This window comes from Bubalus bubalis, chromosome 6 (genome assembly GCF_019923935.1).
Source record: "Bubalus bubalis isolate 160015118507 breed Murrah chromosome 6, NDDB_SH_1, whole genome shotgun sequence".
Lineage (NCBI taxonomy): Eukaryota > Metazoa > Chordata > Mammalia > Artiodactyla > Bovidae > Bubalus > Bubalus bubalis.
The window spans coordinates 15,722,643-15,741,242 of record NC_059162.1 but is presented as its reverse complement, the minus strand read 5'-3'; the positions used below and the strand labels follow the sequence as shown (position 1 = coordinate 15,741,242).

Sequence of the window (18,600 nt, the reverse complement as noted above, 5' to 3'; positions counted from 1 at the left end):
TTATTTATTTATTAAAAAGCAGAGCCAAAAAGGTCTGTCTAGTCAAAGCTATGGTTTTTCTAGTAGTCATGTATGGTGTGAGAGTCGAACTATACAGAAAGCTGAGTGCTGAAGAATTGATGCTTTTGAACTGTAGTGTTGGAGAAGACTCTTGCAAGTCCCTTGGACTGCAAGGAGATCCAACCAGTCCATCCTAAAGGAAATCAGTCCTGAAATATTCACTGGAAGGGCTGATGCTGAAGCTGAAACTCCAACACTTTGGCCACCTGATGTGAAGAACTGACTCGTTTGAAAAGATCCTGATGCCGGGAAAGATTGAAGGCAGGAGGAGAAGGGGATAACAGAGGATGAGATGGTTGGATGGCATCACCGACACAATGGACATGAGTTTGAGTGAACTCCAGGAGTTGGTGATGGACAGGCAGGCCTGGCGTGCTGCAGTCCATGGGGTCACAAAGAGTCAGATATGACTGACTGAACCGAACTATAGGCATTATTTATTCTAGCCAAAAAGTATATCTCTCACCTCACTCCTCTCAGCAGAATTTAGCACCAAATTTCCTTTGGCTGTTTCCAAAACCGAAATCCACTTTCAGGGGATGAGAATTTGCCATTGTGGAGTCCAGCCACTCCAAGACACCGATAGAGACAGCCTCTCTGTTGAGGGGGATCCTTCAGGCTGGCTCTTGGATATATGAGACAGTTTAAATTTCCATCTCATTTCTCCATAATGCTTTACAGGGAACAATGAGCACCAACTTTTTTCTGTTCAAACATGTCCACGTTCTGCCTTGGAGAATGCCAGAATTTGAATTTCAAAAGTGAAGGCCAAGGAAAAAAAAATAAAAGCATCCAGACAGCAAAAGGAGGTTACCTTCAAAGGAACAAAACTCAAGGTGACCTCAGACTCCTCAACATTAAACACTAACAGTGGAACCAGGTCATGAATCCTGAGCCAGCCAAGGCACTGTCCACGTGTAGAGGCAACAGAATGTCATTCTCTCATTCACAGGGGCTCAGAAAATCATACCACCCACATGACCTTTTTGAAAAAAGTATTTGAAGGCAATTAACCATCTGGAGAGGAAGTAAAATAAAAATTCAAAAATGGGGAAGTTGAGGTAACATGGAAAAACTCAAAAGTGTGCAGTAAACCAGTTAAGTCTAAAAAATAAATTATTGTTGGGGAATTTCCCTGGCAGTCCAGTGGTTAGGACTCCACTTTCACTGCCAGAGCCCAGGTTCAGTCCCTGGTCAGGGAACTAAGATCCCACAAGCTGCATGGAATGGCCAATAAACAATATTAGGATCAACATATATACACTATTGATATCATGTACAACATAGATAACTAATGAGAATCCACTAAATGGGAACTAAATGGGAAAGAAATCCAAAAAAGAGAGGATACATGGATATGCATGTAGCTGATTCACTTTGCTGTACAGCAGAAACTAACAACATTGTAAAGCAAATACGCTCCAATAAAAATTAATTTTAAAAATAAAAAATAATTGTTGTAAACGTGTTTTCACACTGGATGTTAGCCATTTATATGAAATTCCAGAACAGGCAAAATTAATATATGAAAGAAATTATTAATTAATATGAATTAATTAATATTAATTAATATGAAAGAAATTAAAACAACAGTTGTTTCTGGGGGGACAGGGGCTGACTTCCTAGGAAGGATGAAAAAGAAACCTAGAGTGAAGAAAACATCTCTATTTTATAAATGACTTTTATTAAACAGATATGCACATTTGTCAAAACTCAAATTGTACACTTAAAGCCAGTACATTTCACTGTATGTAATGATGTCTCAATAAAAATGAATATCTGGATTCTTAGAATCTATGAATATGGTATAATCTCTGCTTTTTAGGTCATCTTTAATGATTTCAGTGTACAGATTTTGCATATCTTTTATCAGATTTACCACTATTTCATGTTTTTTATGCTATAGTTAATTTGCATCATTTAAACTTTTTAAGATTTCGTTTCTTATTTTTTGGCTGCGCTGGGTCTTCGCTGCTTTGTGGGCTTTCTCCAGTTGCAGAGATGAGATGCTCCTCCTCACTGTGGCGTGAGGGCTTCACACTGCAGTAGCTTCTCTGGTCACAGGGCACAGACAGGCTCCAGATCCCAGGCTCAGTAGTTGTGGCACATACGTTTAGCTGCCCCGAGGCGCGTAGAATCTTCCTGAACCAGGGATCGAATCTCTGTCTCCTGAATTGGCAGACAGATTCTTAACCACTGGACCAGTGAAGCCCGATTTTAATTCTTGCTTATAAAGAGAAATACAATTTCTTTTTATCCATTGATCTTATATCTTGAAATCTTGAGCTCACTTATCAATTCTAGTAGTTTTTTTGGAGACTCCATCAGATTTTCTATATAAATGATCATGCTATATGTGAATAAAGACATTTTTACACTTCCCCCCGCCCCAATCCAGATGCCTTTTCTTTTTCTTATTACAGACTAGACTCTTCAATATGATGTTGAATAGGTAATAAGAGTTGACAACCCTCCCTCATTTCCCAGTCTTAGAGTGAAAGCATTTAGTATTTCACTATGAAGTATGCTGTTAGCTATAGGGCTCTTGTAGATGTTCTTTTTCAGGTAGAGGATGCTCCATTTTATTCCCAGTTTGCTGAGAGATTTTTATCAAAATTGAACATAGGATTTGTATCAAATTAATCTTAGAGAAATGCAAATAAAATGTTAATGAGATTCCACTATATACCTACTAGAATAGGTAAAATTAAAAAGACTGACCATACCAAGCATTGGTGAGGATATGAAGCAACTGGAATTCTCATTCAGTACTGGGGAGCATGTTGTACCACCACTTTGGAAAACAGTGTGATGGCTTCCTAAAAAGTTAAGAATGTATCTATCCAAAATACATATCCACACACCAAAATGTTACCTGAGTGTTCATAGCTTCTTTATTTGTTATATCCAAACACTGGAAAGAACCCAAATGTTCAACAGGTGAATGAACAGACGATGGTGGTATATTCATACCACACAACAGCAATTAAAAGAAGCAAACTATCCACATGAACCTGCAGTGATGTAGATGGATCTCAAAACTTATGCTGAGTGAAAGAAATCAGACCAAAAAAGACTATCAGTGTATAGCTCATTTATACAAAGTTATTGAAAATGACAACTAATCTATAGAGTCAGAAAGCAAATCAGTAGTTGCCTGGGAACAAGGGTTGGGAGAGGGAAGGGAGACATGGTGAAGTTTTTGAGGATGATGGATATGTCCATTTTTTTTTTAATATTTATTTATTTGGCTGCACCAGTCTTCAGTTGCACACAGGATCCCAGATCTTCGTTACAGCATCTGGGATCTTTAGCTGCAGCGTGAGAACTCTCAGCTGTGGTATATGGGATCTAGTTCCCTGACCAGGGATCAAACCCAAGCCCCCTGCGTTGGGAGCTCGGAGTCTTAGCCACTGGACCACCAGGGAAGTCCTGGATATGACCATCATAGTTGTGATCATGGGCATATACAAATATCAAAACTTGCCAAATTGTGTACTTTAAATATGTGCAATTAATACCAATTATACCTCCATTTAGCAGTTTAAAAGCAGAATAGTAAAATTTTAAGAGAATGTTAGTGATACAAATCATTATTATTAAGAACATATATATAATATTAAAAATAACTTAAGAGCAATACTCTGAGATCATAACCATATACAAAATTAACAGATTAGGAGGGTGGGGAGAATGTCTTGAAACAAAAGGAGTTAAAACTCTCATCATAACATAGGGCATCAAAACTCAGGGTTATTATTGATTTTGATATTTAGAGAAATTTCAGGGTTTTTTTTTAAAGTGCAGAGAATCTTCAAGTCCAGTAGAAGTGACTCTAGTTAGCCACTGGGTCCTCCCACATTAAGAGGCATCAGGGCCAACCTGTCGAAGGATGGACAGCAGACTCACTGGCTTCCCAAGTCACATCCTGTGACTCTTCCAAACACTCCGAGCCAGGAACCAGGTCAGCACCCCTACAAGGGACATATGAGAACCACCAACCCCACGTTCCCTTCTCTGCTTCATCCCTGCCTCCTTGGTATTTAAACTTAATTAACAACAATCAGTGATCATAGGGCAATTCCACTGCTGGGCAGACATCTGAAGGGAAGAAAACAACTATTTCAGAGATATCCACACCGCCATGTTTACTGCAGCATCGTTCACACTAGCCAGACATGGAAACAGCCTAACTGTCCATCCGTGAGTGAATGGATTAAGAAAATGTGCTACGTTTACACAGAATGGAATATTTTCAACCAAAAAAAAAAAAAAAAAAAAAGGAGGGAAATCCACCTTTGGCAGCAATATGGATGAACCTTGAGGGCATTATGCTAAGTGAAAGAGTCAGACAAAGATAAATACTGCATGATCTCACTTACATGTAGGATCTAAAAAAACTGAACTCAAAAACAAGAGTAAAATGTTGGCTGCCAGGGGCTGCAAGTTGGAGAAATGCAGAGATGTTGGTTAGAGGTTACAAACTTTCAGTTACGAGATGAGCAAGTTCTGGAGATCTAAGGTACCACACAGTCAGTGTACTTAGCAACACTGTATTATATACTTGGAAGTTGCCACATGTCCTCACCATCACCCAAAACAAACGACCCTTATGTGAGGTGACAGAGGTGGTGTTGTTCAGTCATGTCCGACTCGTTGTGATCCTGTGGACTACAGCACGCCAGGCTTCCCTGTCCTTCACTATCTCCTGGAGTTTGCTCAAACTCATGTCCACTGAGCCAGTGATGACATCCAACCATCTCATCCCCTGCCCCATTCTCTTCCTGCCTGCAACCTTTCCCAGCAGCAGGATCTTTTCCAGTGAGTCGGCTCTTCACCAATTTTGTAATAGATAATATGTATCAAAATACCATGTGTACACCTTAAACTTATAAATATTATACGTCAATTACAGCTCACTAAAGCTAGGAAGAAAGAAAAACAAATCCATCATCTCTGAGCCTGGTACAACGCTGAGGGGGACGTGACCTCACAAATGAAGTGAAAGTCGCTCAGTCATGTCTGACTCTTCGCAATTCCATAGAATTCTCCAGGCCAGAATACTGAAGTGGGTAGCCCTTCCCTTTTCCAGAGGGCGTTCTCAACCCAGGGATCGAACCCAGGTCTCCCGTATTACAAGCAGATTCTTTACCAGCTGAGCCACAAGGGAAGCCCAAGAATACCGAAGTGGGTAGCCTATCCCTTCCACAGCAGATCTTCCCTACCCAGGAATTGAACCAGGGTCTCCTGCATTGCAGGCAGATTCTTTACTAAGTGAGCTATCAGGGAAGCCCTCACAAAGAGTGGAACTAAGGAACTAAGGAGCCAGAGTCTCTGTGTTGGAAAGGACCCCAGCAGCCTCAATACCAGCAGGAAGCAGAGGTTCCAGGCCCAGGGAGAGTGGTAGCGGGGCTGGATCAGAGCCTCTGCTGGGAGGCGAGGAAACATCCAATGCATGAAATGACCACCCACAGGATTCCACCCAGCGTGACTCCCACAGTCCTGCCTCACCCTGCCTCCAATCACATCCACTGTCTGATGCCCACTGTGGACCCACAGCTCTAGGAGACAGGACTGCAACTATGGACAGACACAGCCCAACCATCAGGGAGTTTACCTTCCAGTGAGAATCCCAGAGGGAAGACATGTGATGGGGCGGGGCAGGTGCTCGGTGATGAGTTCCAGACCCTTAGCGCTGTGGTTAGAGGTGCCACTCCGCCAACAGTCAGCCGGGCAGTGGTCCTCACAGCAGAGTAGGTGAGAGGTGATCTCGGCCTTCTCCCCGGGGCTATCCAGGCTCTCTAGCCTCAGAGCTGGTGGGTGAGCTGGGGGGCCCGGGGACAGGCAGAGAGCTGTCTCTCACAGAGCTCCAGAGCCCTCACCACGGCCACTTGCTGGCCAGGCCCAGGCCTTGCAGCAGCTGCGCCCTCTCCTCCATTCCCCCGCTGCGATCTAATGGTGGTGCTGGTCTCCACGGGTCACCAGCCACAGAGGCCTCCCTCAGCAACTGGAGTACATGGACACTGCCATTAAGGTCACAGCTTCAACCAGCTTCAGTGTCTCCATTCACATTTCAAAAATTGATATAGCTGAGATCAGCTGTCTATCCCCTAGGAGGTGGCCAGAGGTCAAGTTTAGGTTGCAAGGTCACTGCTCATCATGACTTCAGGTCTATCTTTATGGGTGGAGCTGTTCTCATAGAACGGCAGCTGCTGTGAGCTGGGAACTAACCTGATGGGCATTTGCTACAACATGTATCCCTACTGATCCCACCCAAATGATTCGCTCCAGTTTAAATGAAAAGCCCGAGGGCTGGCTGGGTGCTGGGCGCCTGGCTCCCGCAGTGATGATGGCTGGGCAGGCTCTGGGGACCTGCCCCTGAGTGCGCCACCCCCTGAGATCTGCCTCTTCAGCAGGGCCTGGACACTGGTGGAAGGACACAAACTGGGTACTCGACCAACGCTCTGGGGCAGAGTAACCGGCCAGCCCAGGGACTCCTCCTCCTCTTAGCCTGGGCCTCAGAGGGCAAAAGTTGAGCCTTAGGACTTTGCCCTTCTTTGTCAGAACAGAGAATAACATTTGTTTTGGTGGAGGCTTCCAGCAACCTTGTGACCGGACCTTGACCTGACCTTAAGAACAAAGGCTCTGACGCCAAGAAGCCTGCAACAACTAACCACGCCACCCTCCTTTCCTATAAAAGAGCTTTGCTGAAAGCTTTCCAGGAGTTGGGGGTCTTTTAAGGCAGAAGCCACCCGACTCCTTGCGTGGCCCTGCAGTGAACCTCTCTCTGCTCCAAACTCTGACATTTCAGTCTTGTCTGGCCTCACTGTGTGTCAGGCACACAGACTGGCATTCAGTAACAGACACAGGCAAGGCAGATTAACATAACCTGGAGACCAATCAGCCGGGGGTTAGGGGACACAGAGGAGTCCACGGCTTTCAGGCCTGTGGGGGAGCCAGGGGACTAGTCTCAGGAAGAGGTAATCTAGGGAGGAGATGTGGGCAGGGATGTGTAGAGTTCACTGTGGTCACAGTGAAACTGATGGAATTTCCTTGGTTGTCCCATTATCAGTGTGAACCATCAGAATTTATAGAAGGAGAACAAAGTCAGTGCCAGAGAGGTGGTGGGCCCAGGCTACGCAATAGGATGGCCAAGATGGCCATGCGGCTTTGCACCATACCCCAAAGGTACATGGCCGAGGGCCCCGGTCAGGAGTCAGGCGGCCTGTGTTCTGGCCAGAGTGCCAACATTTACTAATCCTCTACCCTGGACAGGTTGTTTACTTCTCTTGAGTTCCTGGCATCTGCTAAATGCAGATAAAATGTCCTCCTTGACTGTTCACAGAGTAGCTGTGAAGAATCTGGAAGAAATTTAGATATTGTATAAGGCTCTATTGGAGAAGGCAATGGCAACCCACTCCAGTGTTCTTGCCTGGAGAATCCCAGGGATGGGGGAGCCTGGTGGGCTGCCGTTTATGGGGTCACACAGAGTCGGACACGACTGAAGCGACTTAGCAGCAGCAGCAGCATAAGGCTCTATGGGGCTTCCCAGGTGGCACCAGTGGTAAAGAACCTGCCTGCCAATGCAGGAGACATAAGAGATGCAGGACTGATCCCTGGGTGGGAAGATCCCCTAGAGGAGGGCACGGCAACCCACTCTAGTATTCTTGCCTAGAGAATCCCATGGACAGAGGAGCCTGGCAGGTCACAGTCCAAGGGGTCGCAAAGAGTTGGACATGACTGAAGTGACCTGGCACGCACGCACGCACGCACACACACACACACACACACACACGGCTCTGTAAATAATCGGGGTCAAGTCCAAGGACTTCTGTGGGAAAGCTAAGGTTACATGACTTGCCCAGGGCCTCTCAATGGTTACCAAGGGCCTTCCAGCTCTGGTGCCTCTGGCTTTCTATGACACCGCAGCCCTTCTGGGTACCTGCTGGTGCACTTTCTGTGGAACACTGAGCCTCTCTTGGGGCCATCCCAGCAGATGAGACCCTCAGACTCCCATCCTGCCTCAGACATACACAGGCCTGTTACCTGAGTGGTCCAGATCAAGGTCGGCCTCTGGAGGATATGCTGCAGCCCAGGAGGGAGACAGAGCAGGAACCCAGAGCCACCAGGTCAGCCTAGACACTACGGAGCCCCACGCAAGCTGAGCTGTCATCTGGGAAGAGAGATGTCCAGTTCTGAGCAGGTGCTCCAAAGAGGTTTATTATATCCACACTGGGGAGCCCCAGGCTCCTGCTCAGAACAAGGGGCTGAGAACATCCAGTCAGGGAATCACGGCCACCCCAGGCTGACAGGCCTGGCGCCTGTGGAGATGGTAACGCTTCTGCTTCAAACACAGCCAACTCCCTCCCTCTGCCCTTTAAGTCTCCTCGTAAAGAGGCAGGGCTGTCCTTTTCATGACGAAATAAGGTCCCTAGCGGTTTCTTGTCTGACACCTATCAGCCCCCAGAAAGCTTGACCCAGGCCCTCTGTCTGCTCCCCAACCTCAGCCAGCATCAGCAACCACATGTCCAACACAGTCAGCCCACCCTCAGCCCAGCGGCCCCCGGCCTGCTCCTAGAAGCTGCCAGCTAAAGTCTGGAGCGGACAAATTCTATTAGGTGCTCCAACTGCTCCTCCAGGCGCTGCTCATCCCCGTGGTTCTCAATGACCCAATCGAAGGTCCCGAAGTTGTCCAGGCCACACTCTGACTCAGCGTCGTCCACCCCTGCAGAAAGGTATGGCAGGGTCAGGCCCATCCCTCCCAACAAACACAGGGCATCGAGGCCTGCGGGCCCCACAAGGAGCCACCCTCTCTTGAATGCTCCTCAGACCCTCAGAGCTAAGCACCAGTCACCCCAGAGGGCACTCCCGCACCCCTGAAACACCGGGACATCAGATTCAGCGGCCCACAGCACCTGAGCCCCACAGAGGGGCCCACGGATGTCTTCACTTGTCACTGCCATCTCAAACCACAGACAACCCAAACGGTAATTTTGTTTTCATTCTATGCAAAGCCGGTTGTGTCAATTTCGATCCCGACATCTCCGACTCAGGCCCCTTGGGAGGCAGCATGTGCCATTCTCAGTGAGGCTGGTAACAAGGGCATCCACCTGGCAGGTCCGCTGTGACTATAAAGTGAGATAATATGCTCAAAGCCAGAGTGAGTGCCCAGGAGATGAATGTGCTTAGACACTCAGTCGTGACTCTGTGCGACCCCAGGGACTGTAGCCCACCAGGCTTCTCTGTCCGTAGGATTCTCCAGGCAAGAATACTGGAGTGGGTTGCCCTTAGGAAGCTATTCACCTCATTTAGAAGAGTCAGACCCACTGATCCCTCAAGTCACAGTGACACCTGAGCTATGTCCCTCAACTGCCACAGAGCAGGTCCTGGGCTGCCACCACTAGGGCCATCTAGGAGAGCTTCCTCTCCCCGTCCCCCACTGTGTCAATCAAACAGGAGTGAGGTTTGTCAGGCCTGCCCTCTGCCTCACTGTCAGTGCCCCCTCCAGGCTGGAACACAAAGGTGAAGGACCAGGGGCAGCAGAGAATCCCAGCCAGACCTCCAGAAGCCCACTGGCCTAGAGAAGACAACCCAGGTAAGGGAACCAGGCCAAGGTCACAGGGAAACCCTTATCCCAAGGATACCATCCTCTACTCAACTCCACTTATTAATCTGGAGGCACTCCTGAGCCCAGACCTCAGACTCCTTTTTATAACCCCCTGCTCACACCCCCCAGCCTGCCAGGGAGACAGCGGAAGACCGAGAATGTGGGAGTGGGTAGCCGGGTCAAAGAGGGCCAGCCAGCCTGCATGCTAAGCCCTGGGGCAGAGGCTGTGAGCAGCTCACCTGGTGTGAACACCCAGCCCCGCTGCTGCCGGCTGTCCTCCGTGGCCACCACACGGACCGTCTGTGTCACAGCCCCATAGGCCTCCTGAAACCACTGGATGTCAGATACCCTCCGTGTATCACTCACCAGCTACAGGAAAAGAACATAAACCAGTGACCAACAGGACGTGGTGCAGGAAGCAGCAGGACCGGACGCTGGAGCCAAAGGGGAGCGAGAGAGACCAGGCCCCACTCCCAGTAAGCAGGAGCCCAGACCTCAGAGCCCAGACAAGTGTAGCCCCATTCCCTGTGATCACCCAACCAGCTGGGAGGGACAGCCACTCCTCCCTTCAGGCATCCCTCCCTGATCAACGCAGCCTGAGCCCTGCTCTTCCCACTCTGTGTGCTGTGAGCTGAAGAGGCCTCAGGCTCTGAAATCAGATCAGCCAGTCATTTTACAGATGAACAAACCCAGGCCAGAAACAAAGATACCTTAATCAGTCCGTGCCCCCAAAACCTTTTAAAATGGAAATATGACCTTGTCAGTCCCCTGCCCTAAGTCCCCCTAAGACTTCCCATCATTTTAATAAAATCCAAAGCTCTCACCCCAGCTCACAAGGCCCTTTAAGATGTGACACCTATTTCCTGTCACCTTCCCTTCATTCATTCTGCTGCGTCCAGCGGACAACCTTGCCCTTTCTTAAACATCCCAACCAGGTCTCCTCCTCAGGGCTTTTGCCCTTCCTTCTCCTTCTGCCTGGCTCCCTCACTTCAGAGAGGTTTCTGCTCAAATGTCACCTCCTGGGACAGGCTGACCCTACCACCCTGGCTCCCTTCCTGTCCCTCTCAATTCTGATATGCTGTTTATTCTCTGACCACTAAGTATTCATGAAACCATCATTATCTCTCTGTGGGTTGATTGTCTGATCCCTGCTCTGTAGAGTAGCTCCATGAGGGGAAGGACTGTGTCTCACTCACTACTCTGTCCCTGGCCCATAGCACCACCTGACCCACAGGGAGCATTCAGGAGCACACGGTCAATGAATGAATGAATCAGTGAATAAAGAGGCCAGATGTTCTTGTCCAAGCTGCGGGCATGGTCACTCAGCCAATTATTAAACAAATACTATGAAGGGAAGAATACTCACTCCAGCATTCTTGCCTGAAGAAACCCATAGACAGAGGAGCCTAGCAGGCGACAGTACTTGGGGTCGCAAAGAGTCAGACACGACTGAGCGACTAACACACACCTGTCAAACGCCTGCTATGTGCCTGGCACTGTGTTAGACTCTTAAGAGTAGAGTTGTAGGCAGACCTGGTACTTGCCCTCAGGGAGCTCACAGTCTAGTGGGAGAGACACTCTAAGCCAGCAGCTTTACTAATTACCGGGCAATCACAGCACATATCAGCTTGCATCTGGACCTTAACACTGTGAAACCAAACTCCTGGTTTTCTCCCCAAACTTGTTCTGCCACATCATTGCTGTCTCAGAAAACGACAACTCCAGCTGTCCAACTGCTCAGAACCAAATCCTTGGACTTGTCTCTTGTCCTTCCACCCTAGAGCCATCATATCAGGAAATCCTACTGGTTCTATGTTCAAAACCTGTGCAGAATTTACCCCTCTCTCCACTCCCCTGCCACTCCGAGTCAAGCCATGGCCACTTTGCTGTCCTGTGGAAAGATCCTCGGTCTGGGCTCTCTGCTTCCACTCTTGCCCTCCTCCCAACAGCCAGGAAGAGCCTCTTAAATCCTAGATCATCTTTAAAATAAAATTTTTAAAAACGTAAGATCAGATTATGCCTCTCCTCTGCTCAAAACCCTCCAGTGAGTCCCCATCTCACTCAGAGCAAAGTCCAGGCTCTTCCAGAGAACCTGCATGACTTGACCTCACCTCCTGCCACTCAACTCTCACCTGCAAAAATCCATCTAGGTCACCCCTTACTTCCTGCAGGTCCTGCTCAAATGTCATCATGTCAGTGAGGCCTTCCCTGATACCCTTAACAAAGCAGCAACCAGGGCCTCCTCATAGCTGCAGCCTGCTTTCTTTTGCCCCTTAGTAGCTATCTCCACATATTCTATATTTATTTAGGGCCTAACTCCCTCTACCCCCAGCCACAATGTATGTATCCTGAGAGTAGGGACTTCAGATTTTCACATGATGTATCCCCACATCACCTGGAACCAGTCCTGGTACAAGAAGGTGCCACTGGCTGCCAGAAAGAATGAGGAAGGGAAAGGGTAAGGAGCTACAGGAGCACCGGAGAGGGAGCACCAGTTAGGACCTGGGCATCACGGAAGGCTTCCCGATGGAGGTGCCACGGACTCTGAGCTGGACCGAACCAGGTGAAGAGGGAAAGGAAGAGCACTCCAGGCAGGTAGAAGGACATGGGCGGAGGCCCTGATTCTAGAAGGAGGTTGATTTATTTCAGGAATAGAGAGAAAGCCCATGTTGCTGCAGTTGAAGGAACAAGGAGGCTAGAAGGGCAGCAGGAGCCGATCGTCAAGGCCCAGAAGTTCATGTTAAGGATTTCGATTCGTCCATCAGAACGGCAGGACAAAGGGTTCCAAACACGACTTGGTTTGTGTTTTTAAAAGGTCACTCTGGCTGCTGTGTGATGAATGGATCACAAGGGACAAGAGTCGAAGCAGGGACCAGTGTGGGGGCTACTCCAGCTGTCTGGGTGAGAGACAGCGGGGCCTTGGGCCAAGGAGGTGGCTGTGGAGAGAGAGAAATGGACATACCTGGGGAGGGACGGAGGGCTGGGGAAACAGATTTTCTCAGTGCCACCACAGAGCCCACTCACCCAGACAGGCTGGCAGACACCCTCCACAATCTTCCTGCAGAAGAAGCCTGGGTCAGCCTGGCGCTTCTCCTCCCCCCAGCGGATCATGTCGCTCCGATAGGCCTCCTTGTAGGTGCTGGCGTCCAGGAGTCTCTGGAAGTCCAAGCCGTGCTCCTGCCCAAAGCACATTCTGTTTATGCCACCAGCCTCTCAACCTCGCTGGTCTCCCCTAAAACAGAAAGAGGGTTCCCCGCCACCCCCACCTTGACCCGCCCTCCCTGAGGGCTGCTACAAGGACTCATGAGGTTGCCGCCAGGACAGAGGCCTGCAAGGGAAAGCGGCCTAGAAACTGAGAAATCCCGAGCACTGGCAGACAGATGGAAGAAAAGTCTTGAGGTCATCCAGAAACTGTCTTGGCTTGCCTTTAAATGTGTGATGTGGTTTTCCCTTCTGCAACGGTTTTACCTTCCCAATTATTTCTGGCTTAAACTAGTCCTGGAATTAGTCTGCCTCCCTTGGGCACACAGGCTCAGCCTTCACCCAGAAGTGGGAAGTCTCAAAACACTGCACTCTGTGTCCTTCCACTACCCCTTCTGGCACTGTCTGTCCCCATCCCAAAGCCCAGGAGACCTGGCTTCCCTGTCTCTCTCCCCTCCCCCCACCCCCTTCCTCACTCCCAATTCCGGGCACCTTTGCTGAGTCAGCCTATGTTTGGCTCCGGGCACTCCTGGAACCCTGAGGCAGGAGGGGCAGCTCTGACGCCCTGGGCAGCTGCTTCCCGGCGGGCCTCCCTTTCTCCAGGGACACTGCAAGCAACGGGGTCCATCAGAGGGCCCCAGAATGGGAGGGTTCAGGTTTCAGCTCCCCTGGCATTCAATGCAGCAAGACCCTCTCCCCACTCAGTCTCTTCATGGGCAAACTGAGGGGGCAGTGACCCAGCCAGTCAAATCAACTACTACCACCTTCCAAGGTGAAGCCAACAGCCATCTCCCATTTATAAACTACTTTCCCACGAACTCTACCATGGGAGAAGGTTAGCTCCCAGGGGCATTATGGTCGGCCTGTCAATTATAGTCCCCACTGCAACTGAAGAAATCAATGCGTTAACATTTCATTTTGAATCTGTTTTGTAATGGGTGTAAGGGATGAAGTGGTGCTGGACTTAAAAACAGCAGGGGCAGGCTGGCCTATCAGAGTCTCCTACTGAGGTTTTAGAAATGCCAACTCCTGCCCACTGGCCCTACCCCACCCTACAGCCTGGCTCAGCAGTCTGGACTGGGGCCTCATTCGGGAAGTCTGGAAGCAGACCAGTGGTATTTAAACTGTTCCTCTGAGCCCTGGGGTTTGGAAGTGTCAAGCCCCACTGGGGAAAGCTGAGTGCCTCCCCCTCACTCAAAATTGCTCCCAGTCTGTCTACTGGATACAAAGAATCTCTACATCCAATTTCATTTGGGAAAGGTTCCCACAAGGAAAAGATTTTGAGAACCACTGACTCTGTTATCCCAGGACCCCCCAGGCTGCCACCCTACAAATGGGTCTGTTGTGCTGGTGGGAGAAGACCAATGGCAGAGGGAACAGATTCATTTTGCATGGACTCAGTCGCCCAGACACGGGCCAGCTGACCAAGGAACCGTAAGTACAAGGACACACCTAGAGGTCAAGGGCAGAAATGCAAGCGAAGAGCAGGCTCTCCATGGTGTGGGGAGCTGATTCCAATTCCTAGGCTCCCTTTTTAAAATCTAAGGTTCTGAGATTCCTGTTTATTTTTTACAGTCCTTTTTTTTTTTTAATTTACATGGTTCAAAACTCAAAAAATAAACATTGTTCACAGTGAAGCATCTCCGTTCTCTGTTCCCCAGCCACACAGCTCCCCTCCTGGAGGCAGCCAGTGGTCCAGTCTCTTATGTATCCTGCCCAGGCTCTTACACAACCCAAGCATCCAGAATGGTGCTGAATGCGCGCCATGTGTATCTGTTGAATGGCTGAATATATGAACAAATGTTTACAATTTTCCCCATTTTTATATAAATGCAGCATTCTCTACGGTATTCCCAGGTGGCACTAGCGGTAAAGAACCTGTCTGCCAATGCAGGAGATGTAAGAGATGTGGATTCCATTCCTGGGTCTAGAAGATCCCCTGAAGGAGGGCATGGCAATCCACTCCAGCATCCTTGCCTGGAAAATCCCATAGACAGGGGAGCCTCACGGGCTACAGTTCATTGGGTCACAAAGAGTTGGACACGACTGAAGCGACTTAGCAACAGCAGTGTTCTCTACACACTGTTCTACATCTTGCTTTTTTTCACTTAACAATATAACTTGACAAGTCATGTGATTAAATTTCTAAGGGGAGAATTCCATGGGTTGTGGCGGGCCAACTTTAGCGGGGGCAGGGGAGGTGATCTGTGTCATATTTTTTGAACAAGGGTACAGACTGTTACCAATAACACAGCATCAGAGCTGCCAACTCACATCTACAGCCTTTTCTGGACACATTTTCCTGAACATCCTCTAGGGAAGTGGCCTGAAGTGAGTAAGGCCAATGGGAAAGAAACTGAAATGGAAAATGCCACCCTATAGGTCCACCTATAGAAAGCGGAGAGCTGTGTCACCCTGCAGCAGGGGGTCATAGGGACCCTGCAGCAGGGGGTCATAGGGACCCTGCAGCAGGGGGTCATAGGGACCCTGCTAGTGACTCAAGCGACAGCACAGCAACCAAAGCTTGGGAGCTGGCTCCTTCCAACCCACCAGGTGCCACAGAGCTGCCACCTACCTGAGCGTACTGCTCCTTGAGTGGACCGGAGAGCCGGAGGATAGCGCACACATCAGCCCCTAGCCTGTGAGACAGGGAGAGCCGAACCCCATTAACCTAAGGCTTCCAGGCCCCAGAAGAGTGAAGCCCCATGTCTGCTGTCAGTACCCATATAACCCTGTCAGGTCTCAACTTCCCTGATCTCCTCATCTGTAAAATGGGGTAACAATGTCTGTTCTGTCTCCCACAGGATTAACATGAAACTCAAATGTGAAAAAGCCCTGAAACTAACAAGTAAGACAAATGAAAGTATTAATTACAGTGTGAAGATCCCAGGAATATTCAGTCTGGATTTGGTTACTGCTGGGCTCCCGAATTTGTTCTCTCATAGCCAGGGGTATCTCAGTCTTAAAGGACTTGGTCCCCACACATAACAACTCATTCATTCACTTGCTCAATTTACTCAACCAACCATCTGTTGGGTACTATATTTGGATCCAGGTGATACAAATGTGAATAAGCTATGCGATTTCTGGGACTTCACTATTGGTCCGGTGCTTAAGACTCCATGTTTCCACTGCAGGGGGCATGGGTTCAATTCCTGGTCATGGAACTAAGATCCTGCTTGCCACATGGCCAAAAAAAAAGATACATGACTTCTGCCCTGACTGTGAGATGCTCAGAGATTCACTTAAACACTGACGTGGTGAGGTGGGTGTTCTTATTTCCATGTTTCAGGTGAGGAAACTGAGGTTGAGGGAGGAAAACCGACTCACCCCAAGGACCACTGCAAGTCAAGTACTAGTAACAAAGCCAGTATTGTAAAATGCATCCTAGGTGGCGCAGTGGTAAAGAATCCGCCTGTCAAAGCAAGAGACACGGGTTCAATCACTGGATCAGGAAGATCCCCTAGAGTAGGAAATAGCACCCACTCCAGTATTCTTGCCTGGAAAATTCCATGGACAGAGGAGCCTGTCAGGCTACAGTTCAGAGTGCTGGAGAGTCGGACTTGACTGAGCACACACACGCACACGTTGGTAAAATAAAAATACAAGCCATGTTTAGTCCCAGTGCCTGTGCAGGTGTGTTCAGTTGCTAAGTCATGTCTGATTCTTTGTGACCCCAAATACTGTAGCCCAACAGGCTCCTCTGTCTTTGGCATTTTCCAGGCAAGAATACTGGAGTGGGTTGCCATTTTCTACTCCAGGGATCTTCCAGACCCAGGGATCAAAGCCCAACGTGTCCTGTGTCTCCTGAATTGGCAGACGGATTCTTTATCACTGAGTCACCTGGGAAGCCATGCCTGTAACTAGGTGCTAAGAGTTGTGAACATTATCTTATATAATCCTTACAATCACCCTATTATCTCCAACTCACGGATGACAAAACTGAGGAACAGAATGCATTAGAAATTTGGACAAGATCATACTCGAATAAAGTGGTGAGTCAGGATTTGAATCCCAGCAGTCTAATTCCCGAGTCTGCTTCTGACCACAAATTGATTGATGTGCTGGGTGGAGAAATGTAACTTGGGAAAAGGTGGCAGATACTTAGTGGTGAAAGATTCAGGTGGCAAACTCTGCCTTGGATTTTCCACAACCTCTTAGACTCCCCATGGTTCCCAAAAGCAGCCTCCTAGCACCCTCAACACACTGGCCTTCAACAGGAGAGAAGCCCCACTCCACCTTCTCTGGCTTCTGTGCTCTCCTTACCCAGAAAAAATGCTCCTACACAGAACATCTTCCTTTGGGAGAAAACCTGCTGAAATGCCCTGGTGGCCCAGGGGTTAAGACTCCACGCTTTCGCTGCTAAGGGCTGGGATTCCATCCCTGATTGGGGAACTAAGTCTCAAAGGCATGCAGGCAGAGGCCAAAAAAAAAAAATAAAAAAAGACAGTTAAACAAAAAAGTATTAAAGAAGCAGTGGGGAAAAGCAAAAAGAACCCATTCCTTAGAGCTAGATGAAAGCTGAATTTGAGTCCTGGATCTACCAATTACTTTGTGTTCCTGGCAGATTTGGGTGGTTTTCTTTTGAACTTTTCAGAGTCTCCTTTTCTGCATGTGCAAAATGAAGATAGTACTAAAAATACCACACAGTACCTAACAACAGTATCTGGCATACAATAAAGGCTCAATAAATCCCATCAACTAGGTGGAGTGCTAGCTAAGGATTTGTCTGTGGAGTCAGGTACAACGGGGGTGTGGTCTGAGGCAAATCCTTTATTTGTGACTCAGTTTCTTCTTCTGTACATTACTTCAAAATACTCTCTGGAGGATTAGGAATGGTGTATAAAAAGCGTCTTGGTAGCAACTGTTACTAATACTTCTTGAAAGATCTATAGCCCGGCCTGCTTTTTTGATGTTGGCGTGTGTAGACTGCTGTTTTTCCTGACGGTGACAGTCCTCCACTTCTGGCCACTCAGTGCTCCTTCTGCCCTGCAACCTGAGGACCCCAACTCCAAAGCTCACTCCATCACACCCCAACACACCCTTCGTGTCACATGACTCGGGGTCTCCCGGTCCTCCTCCTTCCCCACCCCCACGGACACCTGCTCTGAAGCGCCTCGGTCACGAAGTCCTTCCCGGATTTCCTCTTCCCGCTGAACAGCAGCACCAGCCCCGGTACGCCTCCCAGCGGGGCCATAGGGTCACCACGCTTTGCGATCCCTAAAGCTAACTTTTCCCTACCCCTTAAATCCGACCACCGGCCCAGAATGGACGCGGCCACTCGGTGGAGCGGCAACAAGGAGGGGTTCCGCCCCCGCCGCCGTCTTCTTCATGGCCGTGGAGACGACAGTCAGCCAGCACACGTGCTTCCATGGTTTTAAATTAAAGCCTGCGCAAGTGGAATATGGAGAGAAAGAATGTTAATTCCTAAGGCAGCCTTCTCCCTTAAAGAAGCTCCCCTACCTGAACTCATTTGGAATCGTCCAACCCTCCCACAACCTGACGTCACGGCCCCGCCTTCTTAGCTGACGCGCGTGACACGTGGGGAGGAGGGAGTTGGACGCAACTATTCTCTTCCCGGGGTGGTGACGTCTTAAAATTTCTTAAGTGAACCTCACACTGCCTCCCACATAATCCTACAAACACACCCAAAAAAGAATAAACTTGTTCATATTGCGAAAGCTTTCAGAACTCCCTGTTTACCTGTTCATTTTAATGCATGTGCTAAAGCA

General features: G+C 48.7%; 1 protein-coding gene across 10 annotated transcripts; it reads right to left on the bottom strand.

Moving 5' to 3' along the window:
• Positions 1-1,723: 1,723 nt before the first annotated feature.
• PMVK (phosphomevalonate kinase) lies at positions 1,724-18,284 on the bottom strand. 10 transcript variants are annotated; one of them, XM_044944297.2, is made up of 6 exons: positions 17,971-18,282; positions 15,444-15,507; positions 12,692-12,844; positions 9,907-10,036; positions 8,107-8,233; positions 1,724-2,229 (listed from the first exon to the last, which is right to left on the bottom strand). In XM_044944297.2, the coding sequence occupies exons 1-5, from the start codon at positions 18,063-18,065 to the stop codon at positions 8,196-8,198; spliced, it is 480 nt and encodes a 159-aa protein (XP_044800232.1). In that variant the 5' UTR covers positions 18,066-18,282; the 3' UTR covers positions 1,724-2,229; positions 8,107-8,195. The 10 variants fall into 10 exon arrangements, with proteins under 10 accessions (XP_044800232.1, XP_044800228.1, XP_044800230.1 ...); XM_044944295.2 differs by lacking the exon at positions 1,724-2,229 and adding an exon at positions 2,932-4,034; XM_025287732.3 differs by lacking the exon at positions 1,724-2,229 and adding an exon at positions 2,932-4,034 and having other exon boundaries at positions 8,107-8,785; positions 17,971-18,248.
• Between the last annotated feature and the right edge of the window lie 316 nt (positions 18,285-18,600).

Coding starts and splice junctions, on each gene's coding strand:
- PMVK (XM_025287732.3), bottom strand. CDS start 18,065: ATGGCCCCGCTGGGAGGCGTACCGGGGCTGGTGCTGCTGTTCAGCGGG. Junction 15,508..17,970: donor ACCGAGGCGCTTCAGAGCAG/GTGTCCGTGGGG, acceptor CCTGTCTCACAG/GCTAGGGGCTGATGTGTGCG. Junction 8,786..9,906: donor GGGCTGGGTGTTCACACCAG/GTGAGCTGCTCA, acceptor ACCTTTCTGCAG/GGGTGGACGACGCTGAGTCA.